This window comes from Penicillium hispanicum, assembly GCF_028827665.1.
Source record: "Penicillium hispanicum strain IBT 35686 chromosome Unknown utg000005l_segment0_segment0, whole genome shotgun sequence".
In the NCBI taxonomy this organism is placed as follows: Eukaryota; Fungi; Ascomycota; class Eurotiomycetes; order Eurotiales; family Aspergillaceae; genus Penicillium; species Penicillium hispanicum.
In genome coordinates, this window is record NW_026623197.1 from 2,247,174 (window position 1) to 2,267,357 (window position 20,184).

At 53.8% G+C, this 20,184-nt stretch overlaps 8 protein-coding genes across 8 annotated transcripts; 4 read left to right on the plus strand and 4 right to left on the minus strand.

The window, feature by feature from the left end:
* Positions 1 to 420: 420 nt before the first annotated feature.
* On the minus strand, positions 421 to 1,601 carry N7459_006283 (opsin family protein; the record flags this gene model as incomplete). Its single annotated transcript, XM_056945467.1, has 4 exons — positions 421 to 502; positions 561 to 695; positions 789 to 1,411; positions 1,461 to 1,601. The coding sequence occupies 4 exons, from the start codon at positions 1,599 to 1,601 to the stop codon at positions 421 to 423; spliced, it is 981 nt and encodes a 326-aa protein (XP_056799802.1).
* Positions 1,602 to 1,968: 367 nt separating this feature from the next.
* Positions 1,969 to 4,959, minus strand: N7459_006284 (isoleucine--tRNA ligase ISM1; the record flags this gene model as incomplete). Its single annotated transcript, XM_056945468.1, has 1 exon — positions 1,969 to 4,959. One exon carries the CDS (start codon positions 4,957 to 4,959, stop codon positions 1,969 to 1,971), a length of 2,991 nt encoding a protein of 996 aa, XP_056799803.1.
* Positions 4,960 to 6,330: 1,371 nt separating this feature from the next.
* N7459_006285 (UPF0183 domain protein) lies at positions 6,331 to 7,978 on the minus strand (the record flags this gene model as incomplete). The annotated part of the gene is made up of 2 exons (XM_056945469.1): positions 6,331 to 7,810; positions 7,854 to 7,978. Coding segments are annotated over 2 exons (1,605 nt in total), but the record flags the coding sequence as incomplete, so codon positions are not given.
* A 278-nt stretch (positions 7,979 to 8,256) lies between these two features.
* N7459_006286 (putative kinesin family protein (BimC)) lies at positions 8,257 to 11,935 on the plus strand (the record flags this gene model as incomplete). The annotated part of the gene is made up of 3 exons (XM_056945470.1): positions 8,257 to 8,718; positions 8,772 to 10,919; positions 10,970 to 11,935. 3 exons carry the CDS (start codon positions 8,257 to 8,259, stop codon positions 11,933 to 11,935), a joined length of 3,576 nt encoding a protein of 1,191 aa, XP_056799805.1.
* Positions 11,936 to 12,391: 456 nt separating this feature from the next.
* N7459_006287 (uncharacterized protein) lies at positions 12,392 to 14,531 on the minus strand (the record flags this gene model as incomplete). The annotated part of the gene is made up of 3 exons (XM_056945471.1): positions 12,392 to 13,549; positions 14,300 to 14,331; positions 14,390 to 14,531. 3 exons carry the CDS (start codon positions 14,529 to 14,531, stop codon positions 12,392 to 12,394), a joined length of 1,332 nt encoding a protein of 443 aa, XP_056799806.1.
* Positions 14,532 to 14,713: 182 nt separating this feature from the next.
* On the plus strand, positions 14,714 to 15,791 carry N7459_006288 (sulfurtransferase; the record flags this gene model as incomplete). Its single annotated transcript, XM_056945472.1, has 2 exons — positions 14,714 to 15,678; positions 15,734 to 15,791. The coding sequence occupies 2 exons, from the start codon at positions 14,714 to 14,716 to the stop codon at positions 15,789 to 15,791; spliced, it is 1,023 nt and encodes a 340-aa protein (XP_056799807.1).
* A 520-nt stretch (positions 15,792 to 16,311) lies between these two features.
* Positions 16,312 to 17,644, plus strand: N7459_006289 (uncharacterized protein; the record flags this gene model as incomplete). Its single annotated transcript, XM_056945473.1, has 2 exons — positions 16,312 to 16,432; positions 16,521 to 17,644. The coding sequence occupies 2 exons, from the start codon at positions 16,312 to 16,314 to the stop codon at positions 17,642 to 17,644; spliced, it is 1,245 nt and encodes a 414-aa protein (XP_056799808.1).
* A 666-nt stretch (positions 17,645 to 18,310) lies between these two features.
* On the plus strand, positions 18,311 to 18,898 carry N7459_006290 (RPEL repeat-containing protein; the record flags this gene model as incomplete). The annotated part of the gene is made up of 3 exons (XM_056945474.1): positions 18,311 to 18,444; positions 18,502 to 18,602; positions 18,726 to 18,898. The coding sequence occupies 3 exons, from the start codon at positions 18,311 to 18,313 to the stop codon at positions 18,896 to 18,898; spliced, it is 408 nt and encodes a 135-aa protein (XP_056799809.1).
* Between the last annotated feature and the right edge of the window lie 1,286 nt (positions 18,899 to 20,184).

Here is a 20,184-nt window from a genome sequence, read left to right on the forward strand (position 1 = left end):
TGTTCTACAGTGGATACATGGATCATCGTGAGCTTTGCTCCTATGGATATGAACTGAAATGGCTGGACGATTTACGAGGAATGAATAACGGCAACGAAAGCCCCGAACAGATGTGTGGATACCCTACAAAGGCGGGATGGCTAAAAGCGGGCTGATGACAATGATAGTCCTGCAATCTGGAAGTATTTTTGAATTTCAAAATGCAATGGTAACCATAGCATTGAAGCACCCCTGGAAAAGCCGAAGAAACCCCAGTTTAAAATAGCCAAGTGGCGTGCAATAATCAAGTGTGCATGCTTTTGTTCCGGCAATCTGAAGAGCACTGTCTGCCCGGATACGTACTGAGCTCTCTGATAGAGTCGGTCGGCAGTAGATAGCACATAGCATCCCTACATACAGCCTAGATCCCGCTTTGGCATATTACGCACCCTCTTCCTCTGGGATACGAATAGCTCCGTCATTTCCGAAGCCCTGAGACCAGAAGCCATCCAGGTGGAGAGTACTGCAAGGTCGATTAGCAAGCCAGGACTGAATCATCAGTTCATTGCCGCTCAACTTACATGCCCTGCGAGCTATCATGCGCAAGCAGAAGCCAGTATCCCAAGAGACCCTGGGTGAAAATATCCTGGATTGCAAAGAGGATAGTCTCAACGTCCACACTGATCCTCAGGGCCAAAGTGCCAGCTGCAAAGGTACTGCAGAATGGGAGTTAGCACCGCTCAACACAGTCACCTGCAACACTGCAAAGCACAAGGAAAGAGGAAGAGAAACCAAAAAGAAACACATACATAGGATACAGAGCCAAGACGGCAAACGCCGATCCCGAAAATGCCCCAAAAAAGCGCCGGGTGGGCGCATCCTTGTTCTGCGCTGCTCGCTGTGCATGGAATGCGCCGTGATGCAGCGTGACCAGGTACGCGATGCAAGAGAGCACCAGCCACGCCCAGCGCTGCGGCATGTGGCCGGCGAACGAGCCCAGGATGCCTGACGCCAGCATGACCCAGTTGGCCGCGATGGCAGCCACGAGGTTTGCACCGGGGAGGCCGGATATCAGGCTTAAGTTGATGAGGATCAGCGGCGTGGACAGCGCCCAGTTCACGTAGCGCAGCCAGAGGACATGGCGGAAGACGTCGGCAGCGGTGTCAGGGACATGTTTGTGTGGCTCGGGGATGTGTGCGTATTTCCAGGCGATGCCTTGGCCCGTTGCGAGGGCGAGGTAGGTGATGAAGGAGATCGTGGTGATCAGCGCGCTTAGCGTGTGGAAGACCCGCTTGGCCTGCGGAGTTGTGGGGTTAGCTGCGTAGCTTAAGCGTGATTGCATTGGAGAGTGCAGGGAGGGGATACCAGTGGCGCGCGAGCGTTGAGAGAGTAGAACACCAGTGAGGAGATGCCCATCAGTACCACCACGACCCTAGTTATTTTAGTGATTATTTGAATCTGGATCTGGTTGATATTAGCACCCACCAGAGTGTCCGCTTGCCCGTGGTGTGGAGCTCCTGGAAGAGCGGAGATCCCGGCACGACCGTGGGGATGGGTGCCACTGAGGTTGTCGTGGCCGTCATGGTGATGGTGGGAAAGTTATCAATGCCAGGGACAATCATCATGATCAGTAGGAGTGAGTTGAGGAGTTTGGGAGAAGAGAGAAGGAGAGGTGTTGTGAAGGGGCGATGGTGTGAAGCCGGGACGTGTCATGAAATCAGGATTTGGGCGACAGGTTGTCGTCATCGCCACCGGTGGAACTGAACTCTACGCCTTGTTTGATGCGGACTCGAACGGAGCACAGCAGACTGCCGTAAGCCAGAGCTGGTGAATAAATGAGCTTTTGGCTCACCTGGAATTAGATTGCACTGAGACACAGATGGGAGTGGATAGACACGCATATCATACAAGGCTAGATTATCTATAGTACAGAATGCCATATTCATGCAATGGTTAGGACCCCGATCTTCCGATCCTCCGTAATGCTTCTTAAGCCTCGAGCCCATCGACAACCGTGTCACATCGATCGCAGATGGACTCGGGCGCCGCCGACTCTGGGACAGCGTATCGCCAGCATCGAGGGCATTTGGACGCCTGAGGCGCGTAGACATGCACCACACCCTTCTGTCCATCAGGCAGCTCGCACTCTTGCTCGTACTGCCATTCTGCCTCGGTGATCTCGGTCGGGACAGTCTCGCCGGGGTGACTGATGGTCACGGACGAGACAACAAACAGATCTGGGAGCTCGGAGAGGTACTGTCGGAAAACGGAGTCGTCGATGTCGCCCGGAAGGGCGAGGTGCACAAAGGACTGCAAAGACGAGCCCAGTTGCTTCTGCCCACGCGCCTGCTCCTGCAGGTTCTTAATCACCGAGTGCACCGCGACGACTTCGTGGTAGCTGGTGTCCAGAGCTGGATTCTGCCACTCCGAAGCAGGGGCAGAGGCAATGCGTCGCAAGGGGTGCTCGCTCTGCGACTTGATATGCTCGGGTGTGTGTTCCCAGGTCTCCTCCACAAGTAGGGGAGTGATGGGGCCTAACACCTCTTGCAGGTGGTGGAAGACATAGTACAAAGTGGTCTGCGCGGCCCGGCGGCTGCGGCTGTCCTCGCCCAAGGTGTACAATCGGTCCTTGATGGCTTCCATGTAAAAGGCCGAGAACTCGAGGTTGGCCCAGCGGTTCATCGTGGCGATGGCCTTGTAAAACTCGAAATTCTCAGAGGCCTTCTGGGACGCGAGGACCATATCCGAGAGGTGTTTCAAGGCAATCCGATCCACCTGTTGCAGCTGCCCGTAGGGCACGACACAATCCGGTCGGAAATCGCCGAGTGCACCCAGCAGGAGCTTGAAAGTGACCCGGAACTTGTGGAGGCTCGTATGGATGGTCTGGAGTACCTGCTTGCCAATAACTACATCGCGTGTATAATCACTGCTTGCTGCCCACATGCGGAGCGCATCGGGCCCCAAGGCATCGTATGTTGGGGCTTGGTTCTCGACTTGCTTCTTGCCTTTGCCTTTTCGTGGCTTGATCGGCGGGAGGAGGGTCCCGTCCATGATTGTCTGTGGTGCAATGGTGTTGCCGATGGACTTGCTCATTTTGCGGCCATCCTCATCCAGGGTAAAGCCGTGGGTGATGAGATTCTTGAAGGGAGCGCGAGGCGTTCCAGTTGTACCGGAGGCGAGCTGGTGGGCAATGTACGTCAGAAGACCAGACTGGAACCAGCCACGGTGCTGGTCAGTGCCTTCCAGGTAGACGTCTGCCGGGTGACTGCCATGTTCTGGGGCATCAATCTCGGCCCAGCTGGTGCCGCTGTCGAACCAAACATCCATGGTATCTGTCCCACGTCGGTAGCCAACTGGGTCGTCCCGCAGCGACGCGGGAACCCAAGCCGAGTCATCCGTACTGTCTGTCCACCAGGCGTCGATTCCACGTTCTTCAATGGTGTTCATGATATGAGACACACTGTCTTTCGTGAGCACGGCTTCACCCGTGGTGCGATGATAGAGGGCCGGGATGGGAACGCCCCAGGCACGTTGGCGCGAGATACACCACTCGCTACGGTTTTTCACAAAGTTCTCCAGCCGGTGCTTGCCGGCTTCAGGAACGAATCGGACATCCTCCAGTGCTTGAAGGGCACTAGTACGAATATCGGCCACATCAGCGAACCATTGCTCGGTGGCCCGGACGATGATTGGGAGTTTAGAACGCCAATCATAGGGGTACTTGTGCTCGTAGCGGTGCTGGGCGAGTAGTTGGCCGCGCGAGTGAGCGTATTCTAGAACCGCATCGTTGCCGTCGCCCAAGACTGCTTTCCCAGTCAAACGTGTGGGGTCGTGCGGCATCGCCTTCTCTGTAAACTTGCCCTCGTCGTTGACAGGCGCAAATACCGGAATACCGCGTGCAAGACAAGCCTCGTAGTCGTCCATACCATGCCCAGGTGCACAGTGAACCAGTCCCGAGCCGGAGTCGGCTGTAACAAAGTCTGCAGCCATGATCGGCTGAGGCTCGGATTTAGGGCCCTTGAAGAGTGCTTGGTAGGTCGTCTTCTCCGCCAATTCCGACCCGAGGATCGAAGGAACGACGACAGTCAGTTCTTCTTTCAGCATGCTCTGAAGATATTCAAAGCGAGACTGCGCCACAAGCAGATGGCCATGTTTCTCGGACTGGACAATGGTGTACTCTAAAGATTCGCTGACCGCGATAGCCGCGTTGGCTGGGAGGGTCCAAGGAGTGGTCGTCCAGATGACAGCACTCAAATCCTTTGACTGCAAGAGCGGGTCCTTGGTGAGATGTTCGGGGATTTTGACGAGGGGAAATTTGATCAGAGCGGCTGTCGAGACATGGTCATCTTTGTATTCCAGCTCAGCTTCTGCCAATGCAGTTCCGGTCGACGGTGACCAGTAGACCGGTTTGAATTTTCGGTAAATGAGACCGCGATCAACCATTTCACGGAAGATGCCTAGCTGCCGCATTTCAAACTGCTTGTCCATCGTCTTCCAGTGGTTCTCCCAATCAGCCATAACCCCGAAGCCGCGAAAGCCCTTCATCTGCTCCTTGACGGTCGACCTGGCAAGCTGCCGCGCAGATTTGCGAATAGTCGCAGAGCTAATGCCATCTTGCACGCCCATGTCCCGCAGCCCTTGTAACGCCTTCAATTCGATCGGTAGGCCATGACAATCCCACCCGGGCACATAACGAACCAGCTTCCCACGCCCCAATTGGACCCGGCAGATAATGTCCTTCAGAATCTTATTCAGCGCATGTCCGATATGCAGCTCTCCATTCGCATACGGGGGCCCGTCGTGGAGGACGAAGCGTTGCGCCGCTCGTCGGTTGTGTTGCTGCCAGGCATAGAGATCGTCGGTGCAGCGCTTTAGGTACTTCGTCTGATCGGCTAGTGACACGCGTGGCGGAAACGTCGATTTCGGGAGCTTTAATGTCGATGTCCATGACCGCGGTAGCGACCGTGGTTGGCTCGGCATCCTCCTGTGCCTGGGGGAAGACCAGCCGGGATGAAAGTTCGCAGTTGCGGAGTGAAGATCGCGGCGGCTCGGATATGACAGAGTGTAACATGATTACATACCATACAGGCCCAAACAGCCCTAGTGGGTTGTAATCGAGAAAGATGATAGACAGTTGGCGACGCCTCGCATCACTTCTCCTGGCAGTTGGTGAAAAGACGCCTCTCCTGCTATCATAGGCCTAGTGGAGGAAAATGTAATCCAACCTCAATTATAGTATGTACTCTACTCCCCGAGGGCATCTTTAAGATGTTTCTGCTGCGACCGGTGGGAGAGCGAGAGGTGGTGGATGTTCTTACATCCTCGAGGCGACGATTCTTCGAGGCGACGATTTTGCAAACAAGGTTATATGAGTTCATGTTGCTAAGCTAAGCAGTATAGGGCGATTTAGTCCTAGTACCCTGGATAGACATGTATAGCTGGTCTACCTCGGGAACGTGGTATTGATTACCTTCTCCCAGTGGGAAGACGCATCTACTGGTATTCATCAGACCGGATTGTATACTGGTAGGTTAGGGAGCAAGTACTTGGGCATGGCGGCCTAAGTTGTCTCTCTAGAAGGGCTTGTCTGTAACTCGGAAAGGTCCCTCCTATCAAAGGAGTCGACTGCATCTGATACGCTTGCGTGCATGGATCTCATGGATTCTATAGCAGTTGGTCCCATCAACCTAAAAAAGATATATTCTCTGTTTTATCTGATTCAGTTAGTTCAATATTAGTGCCTTGTAACAATAGAACCTGCAGGAATTAGCCATTGCATTCTAATATCGAATATGCGGAGCAATTATCAAGCAAATGCATCGCTAGTCAACCTAGTTCTAGTGGGCACATCTGCTATTGTTGACTCGCTGTGCTCGAATCTGACCATCACAACGGTTGGTCGATTAGAAGAAATAGGAATATCTCCACAGTCTTGGATGCCTAGTATCTTCGGCATCACAGTTGCATTCTGCTTTTAGCTCTCTTTGGATGAATGACTTTGAAATAGTACCTTCGGCCCGGCATTGAGAATACGTATATTCGAATTTTTCCAGGGCTTACTCGAAGGACAGACGAGAGCTTTCATTCAAAACACCGTCGTGTTGCTGGCGATCAAGATGCAACAGGCGATATAGATAGAGATGAAACGATCGAGTCACCGCGATAGATCGAAGGTTATAATTGGAGATAATCATAGTAATATTAACCACGAAGTATAAAGGGTACTTAACGCCCCCAGAAAACAAATACAGGTGTCAATAGGTTATCATCGCTCATGTCATGCTTCAAATGGAAAGAGAACGCCTAAGTCCCAAACGCCCGAGGTGGTCTAGACCTCTGTCGACCTAACGATTAATACACCGTCACGCAGCTCACGGCGCCATTCTTCAAGACCTCAAAAAGAAGCCCCGGGAATCCAAAGAGCTCCGTGTTGCCCAACCCGCCATCTTGGCCTTCAGGTTCTGCCCTGGAACCTCGAGCGGTAGTTTCTTCCCAACCACCGAGAAACTCGACACTGCTTTCTGGGCTATCTCCCCAGCCTCGGTTGAGCACCATTGGCTGCTGCAGGGCACGCTCCTCAGCCCGATGACTGTACGACCCTTTCCAGACTTCGCGTAGCCGCGCAGAGATCTCGTCAAAGGGTGACTCTGAGGTCAGGCCGTCGCCGGATGAGTCAAGATGGATAGACCAACGGCTTCGGCGGTGACGATTAAAGGGGTAGGATCCGGGCACATTCCCATGTAAAATAATCTTGGTTACGGTCAGCTGTGAGGATGGCGGCTGGGGTGTTGGGTCTGAAAGTCCAGATGCCGGGAAAGCCGGCCCTGGCGTGGTTGGGTACGAAATGAATGCGTCAAAGCCATGGTGAAAATAGTTGAAGAAACACTCCGCTGGCAAGGAAGTTGGATCGCCAGCATTGCTCGGAGAAATTTCCTCGTCAGAGTCATCGGTCACACTGTTACTGGAGGAATGGTCAGTATCCTGGATGTCCATTCCTCGGCCGGGCGATGGACTGAGGTGAAGAGCATCTGCACCGCTACCGGCGCCGGTTGCACGATGGATTGATATCCGACGATCATGTTTACGATAAATGGCATCCGGAGGACCGAATTCTGCAATCAAGTCCTGAAGAGTCATTTCCCCAAGGCTTATCTCCAATGGAGGACTCGTACGTCGTACTACTTCCAATTTCCCCGCGCCAAGTATGTGAAACTCCTCAACCTCGTCCGCGAACGAGTCACGCGATTTTCCAACCACGGCTGATGAGCGTGGATACTGAGGCTGTTGTGTGAAGAGCTTCGCTCGAACCTCAGGCCACGAAGACCCTTGGAAGATGGCCATAGAGGTTGCTGGCAGTGCTGCGGAGGATGAGAGCAGCGCTACAAAATCGCATTGGTCGGACCAGGCCGAATGCTGGAGAGGAAACGAGAATGCAACCCCCGGGTACGAGAGCACATAAGTGCCATATGGCGACTTGTCCGCGGGGGGTACGTATTCGCCCGGATAGGAGGGCCCAAAGAGGCGGTTGTATACATGCCGAAAGCTAGGACCCTGTGGGGACGTGGGCTGCTCAACCGACTTCGCCCCCTTAAGCACGTCTTGGCTCTTGTAGACAAGATCCATCCGAGAAAACTCCAACACCTCAATCAAGCGCAGCCGCTGGTCAGGCCCGTCGAAACGTAGTCGCAACCCGTTGGAAGGTAGCTGGAGAACCACCGGTTGGCGCAGGGGGTCGGTGGGGGAATAGGCGAGGTCGATCGCAGGATACATCTGTGGGTGGGATTTGACTCGGGTCAAGATGTTGTGTAAAGAAGCGCCCAGGACTAAGCAACTATTAGTCCGATCCTCATGCGCAGAGTCTGGAATAGAGGGACGTGCTGATAAATCCCAGGCCCTTGCCCGGGGAGATTTGGACTGGCGCCGGGTTTCTGGCAGTCATCACGGAGGGTTTTAGATGCTTGGAACCATGGGATTCAGTAATCTTGAAAGCGAGAAAAGACTGGGCGAGAAACAGAGGCGCGAGAGAAGAAAGAGAGAAGGAGAGAGCGCCGCGGGGAAGGAGCGATGACGCCGAGTCATGTGAGAGGGGAGCATGACAGGATGTGGTCACGTGCCATTTGTTTATGTTTTGCCCAAACGGATCCACCATCCCGCGCTGCATACACAGCTCTCCGTTAACGATTTGCCGGCTTGTCTGCACGGATCTACTCCTCCACAACCACAATCCGACTCACTTCGACCTTGCAAGTCTGTCACCAAACATTGCAAATTAACAACATGGCTGGCCCAGCTCGGCCTGCCTCCGGCCTCCCTGCCCGAAGGTCTGGTTTGCGCCAGCCGACTCGACGAGCAGCCTCGGCCGCGCCAGATAGACAGGCCTCGCCGGCAGTTGTGGCACGAACTGGTGCTGGGACTGGAGCTACTATCGCAAGGGGGACAAAACCGAGCCCCGACCAAGCCAGTGCCATCGGGAAACGAAAGGACCGAGACTATGAACGCGAGATCAATGAAGATACGAGCATCCATGTTGTCGTGCGCTGCCGCGGTCGCAACGAGCGCGAGATCAAAGAGAACAGCGGCGTGGTACTGTCAACAGAAGGAGTCAGTGGAAAGACAGTGGATTTGTCGATGGGGCCCAACGCGGTCTCCAACAAGATCTATGCTTTCGACAGAGTCTTCTCACCCGCAGCTGATCAGACTATCGTGTACGATGAAGTCGTTTCGCCAATCGTCAATGAAGTGAGCTGAACAACTACAGAGGGCAATCTTACAATATGCTCACGAGATCCTAGATGCTTGCTGGCTACAACTGCACCATTTTCGCATACGGACAGACTGGGACTGGAAAGACCTACACAATGTCTGGAGATATGACTGACACCCTCGGAATATTATCGGATGATGCGGGTATCATTCCGCGTACCTTGTACTCTCTTTTCAACAAACTCGAGGAAACCGAGAGCATGGTGAAATGCTCCTTCATCGAACTATATAACGAAGAATTGCGCGACTTGCTCTCGGCCGATGACAATAAGAAACTCAAGATATTCGAGAATGAAAAAAAGGGTCACGCAGCTACCCTTGTGCAAGGAATGGAGGAGACCTACATTGATTCGGCTTCCAAAGGTATCAAACTTTTGCAGCTGGGCAGTCACAAGCGTCAGGTGGCCGCGACCAAATGCAATGATTTGAGTTCCCGGAGTCACACAGTTTTCACCATTACCGTCCTCACGAATCGCATGAGTGATTCTGGCGAAGAATATGTCAGCTCGGGAAAGCTGAACCTTGTTGATCTGGCGGGCAGTGAAAACATCGGACGAAGTGGCGCCGAAAACAAGCGGGCGACAGAAGCTGGTCTAATTAACAAGAGCTTGTTGACTCTAGGGCGCGTCATAAACGCCCTAGTAGACAAAGGTTCACACATTCCTTACCGCGAGTCGAAGCTAACGAGACTCCTACAAGACTCGCTTGGTGGCCGCACGAAGACGTGCATTATCGCCACAGTTTCGCCCTCACGAAGCAATTTAGAGGAGACTATTTCGACTCTGGATTATGCTTTTCGAGCAAAGAACATTCGCAACAAACCGCAAATCAACTCGGTTGTCCGAAAGGACAAGCTGTTGCGCGACGTTGGTATTGAGTTCGAGAAGCTTAAAAGTGAGCTGATCGCCACACGCCACCGCAATGGTGTCTACTTGACCCCCGATGCATACGAAGAGATGACCATAGAAAGCGAATCTCGGCGGATCGTGAATGAAGAACAACGTGCCAAGATCGAGTCGATGGAATCTAGTCTTCGCCACAAAGTCCAAGAGTTGTTAGCACTCACCGGCAACTTCAACAATCTCAAGCATAATAACGAGGAGACCGAGGGCAAGTTGACCAAGACGCGGGGCGTCCTTGACCAAACGGAGCTAAATCTGAAGAATATCTCCGACAAGCTGGATGAAGAGACAATCGTGCGCAGAGCTCACCAAGACACTGAGAAGAAGCTTCGTGAAATTGGTGCTGACCTGCTGTCAACATTGGATGGTACTGTCCAAGATGTCGATGGACTGCACGCGAAGATCGGCCGCAAGGACAATTTGGAGTCTGATAACCGCCAAAGATGGCAGACTTCCGCCGGTGAGGTCCGCGATGTCACTCAGCGAATCGACGCTCGCATGGAAAGCTTCCAGTCACAACATGACGGGTTGTTGGAAAGTATGTCGAGGAGGATTCACGGATTCATTGGCACCGAAGTCAACACCGTCCAAACCGCCCGCTCCCAGCTGCAGCAATTTAGCACGTCCTTTGATAAGGTCGAAGCAGAGGCGAAGAGTCAGACTTCGGGTGCTCATGATGAGATGAATGATATCCTCGAGGAGATCAAGATTCTCCGTGAGGATGTGAAAGCCAAAGTTGGCGAGGGTCTAAACGGTCTATCAGCTGCTGCCGCTCGGATTTCGAAGGAGGTTATTGGAGAATTTTCCCAATTCCACTCTCAACTTCACTCTTCCTACAACACTTTGGGTAAAGATTTCAAGGGCATGTTTGAAGATATGGCTACACATCTCGAGCAACAAAAATCCGAAATCAACAGGCTACGTCTCGAGCTCCAGGAAGCCAACCGCCAATCTGTTGAAGCTAGTCGCAAGGCTTCGTCCAATCTCGCACAGGTAATGGAAGAGGAGCATGCGAGTGCACAATCCGAACGCGACAATCTTATGTCTCAAATCCGAAGTATGCTTGAGGACTCCAGCCAGCGGCAATCGAACCGGCTGAAGAGCAAGGTCGAGAGTCTTCGCACCGATATCTCGGTGTCTGGCGATACGCTCGAACAAGCGACCGCTCGGTATGACCGGCACATTGATGAGTGGATCTTTAAGGAGGAGCAGTTTGCCAAGGATGTCACTGCATCCCGCGATGAGATCAAGACAAAGATGCAGAATGACTGGGAGGTAAGGCTCGTCCTTCTTATTATCTGACCTACGAAAGCTAATCATGACAGGCCTTTGAGCAACGCAATGCTTCGATCCAGCGGACTACTGAATCAGTGCACCAAGAGACGGTTCGGATTGTGGACGCTCAAATGAACGATATGAGCACACAAATGGAAGCTCTCGATGATTTTGTCGCCAAAGCTCGATCTCACAACGGCCGCTTCCATGAAGTACAACTCGGTAGTCTGGATACCATGGCTGCAAATGTTCGAGAGTCTCGTTCCGCCATTCAAGGGCACTTCGATGGCCTTGGCGAGCGCGTTGGCCAGCTCCAGGAAGATGTCAATATACACACCAAGGATCTCGAACAGTCAACCGCACCCCTTACTGATGAGGTGCGCCAGCCACTGTCTGAGCTCCGGGCCAACATTCAGGGCAACCCCATGAAAGAGTACAAGCCGACCGGCGTCACTCCTCAGAAACGGCGCTATGACTACCCTACCACGCTGCCTCGCACCGAGTCTCATGATGGCCTCCGGTCCAGCCACCGAACCTCCAGGCAGTTCACTGCTCTTCCCTTCGACGAAGAGGCTCGTTTGGCCCCTGTGCCTAGCTCCCCTGTGACTTCTTCACCCTCCAAAACCTTCGTATATAGCGATGCTGCGGAAGAGGTAGATACTCACCCTCCACCCTCCGCGCCCACTTCTTCCAACACTGGCCTTAGGGAAGTCGATATAAACGTCGCCAGACCAGTCGCATGTGACGTCGATGACGACGCCATGGTTGGCGGCAAGTCTGATACGCCCGCACCGATTTCGATGGAACTGGACGAAACCCCCGAGAAAGATGAGCCCGAGCAGCCCCCTCTCAAGCGGCGCCGCTCCGCCTCGAACCACCCGAACACTGTCGAGAGCAAGCTGCCCCAGAAGATGCTCTCTAAAAAGATGGCTGGTATGTTGGAGGGCCGAGAGAACGTTCCCCCGTCGGCTATTCCCGGTGGTCGACGGTTGCATAGAAACCGCCCGACTGATTAGTTGGATTTTTGTCTCTTTCGATTCTTGTCACCGTTCTGTTGTGACATCATGATACCCAATATCGCTGGTGTTTCCCCTCCGGACAGGAGTTTCTGGCTGAGAAAATCATGTGACATTGTCATTCGCTTTTGAAGCTGCTACGTTTTGGTGGTTGTGTTAGGGTTGTGCTGGGGTCCATAGAAGGTGCCTTTTCGTTGGAGTTAAGGTCTGGATATTTCTTCACGTCTCATTCTTACTTTGGCCAGCTTTGGTCTTAATCAAATACTTTGGATTGAATACTAGTGAACTTGATTGCCGTTTGCTGCGAAACTGACTTCCAAGTAAGAATTGGAAAGAGAGAAGATGTGGTATAACCTCAGGCCAGAACATCCAGCCTATGGATCACTCCGTGAACGCCATGCATAAGCCCTCAAAAGGCGCGCCAGGCCCATGAGCATCATTGAAAAAGCAATAAAATCACGAATGCTCCGTTTCCTTGTCACCATCAGCTTCTTCCTCCCTTTTCCCTTCTTCAATTCTGCCGGAGATGCTCTCTGCCTCCTTGGGCACGGCACCCTCTTGGGTGTCTTTTTCTCCCTCGTCCTCAAGCGTACCCGCCAAGTCTGCCGCATCAATCACCGTCTGCAACTCTCGCATCCGTTTCGCGAACTGATCCATCATATCTTCCAACCTTGGCGTCCCTCGGTCCTCCCTCTCTTTGCCCGTATCCGCGGGTAACCCGCCGGTCCCATGAATTTTCAACATCAACCCATGACCCGGTGACGCCACAGGGTCGTGGTTCTCGAAGGTTGGCGCCGGCACCAGCTCGCTGCTGAGCACCTGCCAGCTCGGCGAAAAGCTTTTCGCCGACGTAACACAGAATTGGGTCTGTAGCACACCCGCGCTGGGTGGTGTCTGCATCTGTGTCGGGGATTGCGCTGCCTGGTTGGCGAGCGGGCTGGAGATGGCCCCTGTTGTCTGATGTGCGGGATCACCGGTTGCGGGGTGAGCTGGGGTATTTACGGGGACCGGCTCGATGTCTAGCACGATGTAGTTCTCGCGTACACCGGGGATCGGGGGTGGGAGGAGCGTTGACTTCGGTGAGTCATCGGGGTTCTCTTCTGCGTCTCGAGGACTGAATTTCTTGCTGTTTGTAAGTGCATCCTGCTGCGTTTCTAGACTGCGCAACGCGGCCTCGGTGACGATGTCGGTGTCATCGTCGGAGAAGATATAGTGCACTGTCGGATGGTGATAATCGGTCGTATGTGCGTCTTCAATCAGTGTGAAGAACGGGTGAAATGCAAACTGCTGCTGTCCCGCTCCCTCATCGTGGGGGTTATTTGCTGGGTCTCCGACTTCGTCGTCTGTGGCTCTGTCATAAGTAGGCGATTTGACGGGCTCGGCTTGCTGAGCCTCGGCTACATTTTGATCTTCATAGCCCCAGCTGTATCGATCTGTCGGCCGCAAAGATGTTCCAGGCCTGGAAGGAGGGTCTTGGATGGGTGGCTGAGCCGGGTTGTTCAGAGACATCGCCGCCGCTGCATGGCCATGTTGGAAGACGCCGGGATGATGTCGGTTGCTGGAGCTTCTTATCGATAGGCGCACGTGACACCATCCCGCGATGCTCGGGCGGATCTATAGAAGGCGTTTGTTTATTGCGCCTTTGACCTCAAGAAAAAAGCATAAACCTCCAAAAGTTGCGAGCAATGGTTATCCATTATGCAAATGTGGAAAGTATCTAGTTAATGCGCTGCCTCGAGATGGCGTGATTGGCGGCTCGGATGACTCCATTGCGGATTGTATATTCGTGATTCGCTACGATAGATCTAGGAAACACCGGTCCACTGAGACAACTGTTATAGGTTCATTGAGTATTCTGTCGTAATTTTGGAGCTTATTGACGAGCGCGCACTATTGCAGTTACAGAATAGCATTTAATAATGGAAAAGATGTGCTTTCCCATGCTGGTTGACTGGAGTAGCGCGTTTCCATATTGGAGGCCGGTCGACGGGCTAGTACTGCCGCCCCAGGCATGTCGACGTCCAAGATGGAAGACATTCAGTAAAAGCAAGTAGAAGAAAGAAGAAAATCCAGGGGTATCCTTAATCCGACCCATCAAACGCCTCCATTGGAACCATGCGAAGCAACAAAAAAAGAACATCGATCCGTCACTCGTCGCTCTGCTTCCACTCGAATTCTGCCAGTTGTTAGTTTGATCCATACCAACGGCAAAAGAAGCACCTACTCTGGCGACACATTGGACAAAGGCCCTTGGAGGTCTCTTGCTGAATCCAAGTTAAGAGACAATGCTGTTGACCCACCGAGAGCACCCCTCAGTTAGTCTCCGACTCGCCGATCTGACCGGGGGCTTCTCCGTAATCTCACCATGTGGAATGAATGGCCGCATTTGCCGAGTACTATGATACACCGGAATTAGTCACTGTCGCCGATCGGGGTGATTCCGGCGCGACTCACACAGCGAGCACTCGTCGCCCGGGAATTTGCAGGTCGGACAGGTGCCGTCGAATTGAACCCGACAGATGCCACAGACCTCATCTTCAGGCATATCCCAGTGCCAGGTGGCAATCGCATTCCACTCCTTAAGGGTGACTTTCATGATTGGGGGGCGAGAGTGAAGACAAGCGCGTGGAGAAGGGAATGGAAAACGGTGAATCCAAGATGAGGTCGCCGCGCCCGATAAGCGTCGTGTTTATCGCCCTTATCACATGAGGTTCTCCGCACCTCCACACCGTCTCGCCCTTCAATGTAAATTGGCCTGCTTCTCCAGGCTTCTGAACCATGGCGTCCATGGCCATTCGCTTTGGTGCTGCTCCCACTCGTGCCTTTCGCTCGACCATGTCTGCCCGCGCCCCCGCCGGCACGCGCCAGGTCTCCTTCTCGTCGTACCTGGTCACCCCTAAGCAACTGAACGAGGCGCTGAAGAAGAACCCACCGACCAAGATCTCGACCTCACCGCGCGTCATTCCGCTCTGCGCAGCATGGTTCATGCCAAATGACCCTGAGGGGCGCAAGGGCATTGATTCCTTCCGCCAGTCTCGTATCCCCCAGGCGCGCTTCTTCGACCTTGACGCCGTTAAAGACCATGACTCACCTTACCCTCACATGCTGCCCACCTGCGAGACCTTTGCGGAAGCCATGAGTGAGCTTGGGATACGCCGTGACGATGAAGTGGTGGTCTACGATACTGCCGAGCTGGGTATGTTCAGCGCCCCACGCGTGGGCTGGACCCTGCGTGTCTTTGGTCACCCGAATGTGCACATCCTCAACAACTACCGTCTCTGGGTTCGTGAGGGCCTTCCTACGGAGAGTGGGAAGCCAGATACCGTGGAGAAAAGCAAGTACCCGGTTCCAACCTATGACTCTAAGCTGGTGATCTCCTTTCGAGAGATGAAGGAGCTGGCATTGGATTACGGCAAGGAGGGCGCTGAAGAAGTTGAGATCCTGGATGCTCGATCTTACGGTCGCTGGGCTGGAACCGACCCCGAGCCACGCCCGGGCCTTTCATCGGGTCATCTCCCGGGATCCAAGAGTCTGGCTTTCCAGGAACTGCTCGACCCGGAGACCAAGACCTATCTCCCTCCTGCCGAATTAAAGAAGATCTTTGAAGATCGCAAGGTTGATCCTACGCAGCAAATCATCAGCTCCTGCGGTACGGGCGTTACGGCTACTATCATTGAAACTGCTCTGGGTGAGGCGGAGCATGGAGAGCCTAACCTGCGCCGGGTCTATGACGGCAGCTGGACGTGAGTTGCACCCGACAACTTTCTATTTGGTCTCATAAACTGACATATCTCTCAGGGAATGGGCTCAACGAGTCAAGGAGTCGGATGGGCTTATCAAGAAGGTCAAGCAGTAGGAAAGGCACAGGATAGGATGGGATGGGATGGGGATGTATCTCATGCATGACACCCAGGCTGGCGGAGGCAGTCATCTTTTCTCTTTCAATTTGGTTCTCCCTTCATGATTCCATGATACTCCATTCAGGCAGATAGATCTATTGAGTCGATCGGTTCTTTGATGCGTTCTTTCTATGCTTTCTATCCCTCCAGATTGGAACCAAGGTACCCGCTTAGTCAGCCCCAATCACTTCTGGTCGCAAACTGCGGCCTCATTTCCTGCTTGATTCCAGCATCGGCTTCCATTGTTGCACCGTCAAAGATGCTGCAGATGAGTCCTTGTCCTCTGGCTTCTCATCGTGAGTGCTTGTCCTGCTAGGCCGGCTTCCCGCTGCCCCCACATTCCCTTGTCCCTCCACAACCCTCTCCCTGCTGACCTCGACCTCCCCTCCTCCAGTCACGGCTCTCAACATCCTCAGTTCCCCTGTATAGGGCAGAACTGTCCTTCCGAAACGCCACTTGTTCCGCTCCCTGTTCGTCATGTCGACCGGACGCAAGGTCTTTCACTGCGCCGTGGACGAGACGGCCTTGACCACCAACATCAGCGAAATCAAGAAATGGACCACCAACGGTGCCATCGATCTCATTGTCCCTCTTTACAGTAGGTGCCCTGCAGGTTCCAGAGGGGAAGAGGGGCGCTTCTCTCCGGTGTTGCCCGTTGCTGACCTCATCCTTTCTTCTCACGATAGCCCTTGAGCGGCTCCACGCCTTGAAGCGGGCGGGATCGCAAATCGCCATTAATGCCCGCGAGGCCGTTCGCTTTCTCGATCGAGTCACCTCCGGAAAGGACCACATTGCCGCCGAGCGAGTTTCCCTCCAGGGTCCAATGGAACAATACGAGCACTGGGAGGATGCGGAGAAATTTTTCCTACCGGAATTTGAAGAGGAGCCCGAGGGCGTGAACGAAGCGATTGCCTCCGAATCCGTACCTGCGCCTCAGGAGGATAACGGTCACTCGGCCTCGGACGATCTGTCGCAGATGCTGCTGAGCAAATTGAATTTCAAGAAGGACCCGGAGGCCGCTTCCATCACCTCCGCTGGTTCGCCGAGCGGACCGGCCTCGCGCACCTCTTCGCGCAGCTCGCGCACTAGCCCGGAATGCGCCCAGCAGGAGAATGGCAACTCGGCTAAAACCGACAAGGCGGACAAGACAAAGCAGGGTCACCAGCGCACAGCATCCGGAACCACTATCCCGGTGGCTCCGCCAGTGTTGCGCCCGTTGCTGAGTGCTCTGTTGTGGCGGCTGCACAGCGGTCCCGACGCCGAGAATTCCGCCAAAAACTGCATTCTGATCACCAACGACCGCGCGACTCAGGTGTGGGCCCAGAAGTTCGGGATTGGGGTGAAGAATATTCTCCAACTGCGCACTGCGATCCAATACGAAGAACGCGAGTACAAGAATCGATGCAAATACGTTGAGAAGACCCAGACCCAGGCCCCAGAGCCTAAGACTTTGCTCGCCTACGACGAGGACAGCGATGAGGACGAGCTCGTGTTCGTTCCTCGTGGTCGCGGAAAGGGCTCTTCCCGCGGTGCGCGGGGTGGGGCATCTCGAAAAGCTGCCGCAAAGACGGCTCCCGCTGCAGTTGAGGCTACGGTCGAAGTGCCCACCCAGCCAATTGACCCAGACTCGTTCAGCCGGTCCTTGGGGAGTGGGAGCAAGAACCCGACGGTGGATCTGAGCACGCAGCAAGGCGTCGCCCGCGGAATCGCGGGGGCCTCCCGCCGTGCCTCTAGTGGTCGTCGTGGAGGATCCAGTCGTGGTGCTACGCGCGGCAATGGTCGGGGCCGGGGCAAGCTCTGGGTTCCTTGAGGACACGAGCCGGTCTGCTGATCCTCGGCATGTGTCGATATCGGCAGACCGAGTGGACTATGTGAACCAATGTATCCAGAACCGGACGGGTTTGTCTTTTTTCCTTCGCAGGATGGGCATCTCGCGCGGGAGGGGGGAAATGGGGAAATGTCTGTGACGATTATCTTCTCGCCCTCTGCTCCCCTTCCCTCTGTCTCTCCAACCGCCCCGGCATGAGCCCGAACCATGGCATGGTCGGACCCGCGAACATGAGGAATCGATAGAGGACTCGATACCGTTCGATTCACGGGCAGCGCATGGATTTATTCCTCGGAAACACCCTTCCTTTGCAAACCGTGGAATTTCCTTGAGAGAATATGCGTCGTGGCGCCGCTACATCTTGAGAGTGGCTTCTGCTTTGGTGCGGCCTCCGCGGTCATGTATGATAGTGGATTTGCAACTACACCGATCTACTGTCCACTGTGTGGTCATTCGTAGTGTTCTGCGTAGCTGGTGTAGTTCCAAGTACAGTCGCCGTGGCTGGGCTTCCCCGCGTGACAGTCCCGTGGGACAGGCATCACTTGACTTTCTACCTACTTTCCACTTTCCACTTTCTCTTTTTCTCTACTCTCTTCCTCCTCTAAAACAACTCTACACTCCTTCTACTAGCATCGCTAACCTTTCATCATGTCGATCGACGAGACTCCCCTCACCGCTTCGCCCCACGAGCGTCGCAACTCCCTGGAGAAGCACCTCCAGACGCGCCCGGACCTGCAGGATCTTAAGGACCGCCATATCCTGCTGGACACCAATGTAGCCCCGTATGTCGGCGCCTTTGTGTCCTGCGATCATCCATGCTGACGGTCCCTTTCTCGCAGCTCCCTCCAAGCCGCCCGTCAGGAACTCGCGCGCCATCGCGCTTCGGACAATCTGAAGAAGAATCTGGAGAAGAGGCCTGGAAGGGATGAGCTGGTGGAGCGTATATCTCCCTCCCCTCTCCTTCTCCCTATTCCCCCCTGCCTCGACCATGAACCCTGATCCTATCTGATTTCCGTATCATATCATGATTGATATCGTTGCGGCTACGTACTAACCAACAAAGGCAATATCCTCCCCGCTTCTACCGCCGCACCGGCGCTGCAGGCTCACGCCCGCGAACTGGAGAAACATATGCTAGCCGATAATCTCGAGCACAAGATTCAGAACCGCCCACAGCCCGAGGACCTGATCACACAGGGTATTTTGTCGGAGGACGAGGATCCGCGCTCCGCTTGAGCCTGCGCTTCGTTTGTCTTCTCTTCGGTTGGGTGCTTTGTTTTCCATGCCATGCGTTCGCTACGAAGATGGACCCTAAGCCCTTCACCTCTCATCCCTGGACTACGGGGCTAATCCGAAATGCATGGCATGAGATTTCATGAGGATTCCGGCGTTTCATGATGGTTTTTCATTTTTGCGCGTTGATTGGGCCTGGTCTTTTCCCCGCGTCGGGACTGTCACTCGCTTTCGGGTAGTGATGTCACCGTGACGCCGTGTCCATAGTTATCTGCTCCACATAATTATCATTACCTCTGGATTGTCCTAACTGCAGTGTTGGCCTGTGATGTATGGATTAGTCATGGCCTTGAATGGCATCAATGTAGGAAATGCATGAATTGGTCGCGTGTGGTCATCATGGCGTGTGGAGTGACGCTGTTCTCCACAGCGGGCCAGACCGAGGCCAACGTCGCTATCAATTGATACGGGATCGGTATGTAGATAGTCTAGTCTAGGTTGCTCGTCGCTCAAAATTAGACGTAGTCGCTCTCATCAATATCATTCATCGTCGGCTGCTGCGTCTCCGACTCCGCACACTCCAACGCCATAGCGTCCAGGGTCTGTTCGCGCGCTCAAGTCTTCCTCGATAGCTCCCAGGGAATCAATCCATTGGACCCGTCGCCAATGGGGTTCATGAAACTACCGAGTTTGTTGTCAGTAGAAGTGAAGGAATTTATCAGTGTCTTGCAGTACGCAATCGGACTATGTACCCAGTGTGAGCTGTGACCCATTTCTGCGTGAAGTAAATCCACCTACATGCGGGCAATCGAGTTCAAGTAGCCCGGCTTCGGAGCCGGCAAGTTGTAATATGAAGACCTATATCTGGGTCTCCGAAGGATGAAATTGGTATTATTCACACTCTGAGTGTGCACATGTTCCATGAATGATATTTAGCCACGTCGAGTTTGTAGAAGGAGACGAATAGCGTATATCTTGTATATCTTGGGAGCGGGAAAGTCGCTTCGGCACAGGATCTAGATTGTGGCCATTTGACTCGCGACTACGAGATGTTTTGACTGGGTGGTCAAGGAATACAAGCCACGAGCTGGAAGCCTGGGAGTTTCCGGATTCCAACGAGCGTCCGAAATCGAGACCCGGGAGCTAGGGCTAAGCTGCTCGGCCCTGTCTAGTGTCAATATGGCCTCATATGTACTCGAAAATAACAAGCAACCTCCAAGAGCAAGAGAAACCAAGGAGAAAGATGGCTGTGGGACACTCTCTACGAATTGCATACTTCTTGTCGTATA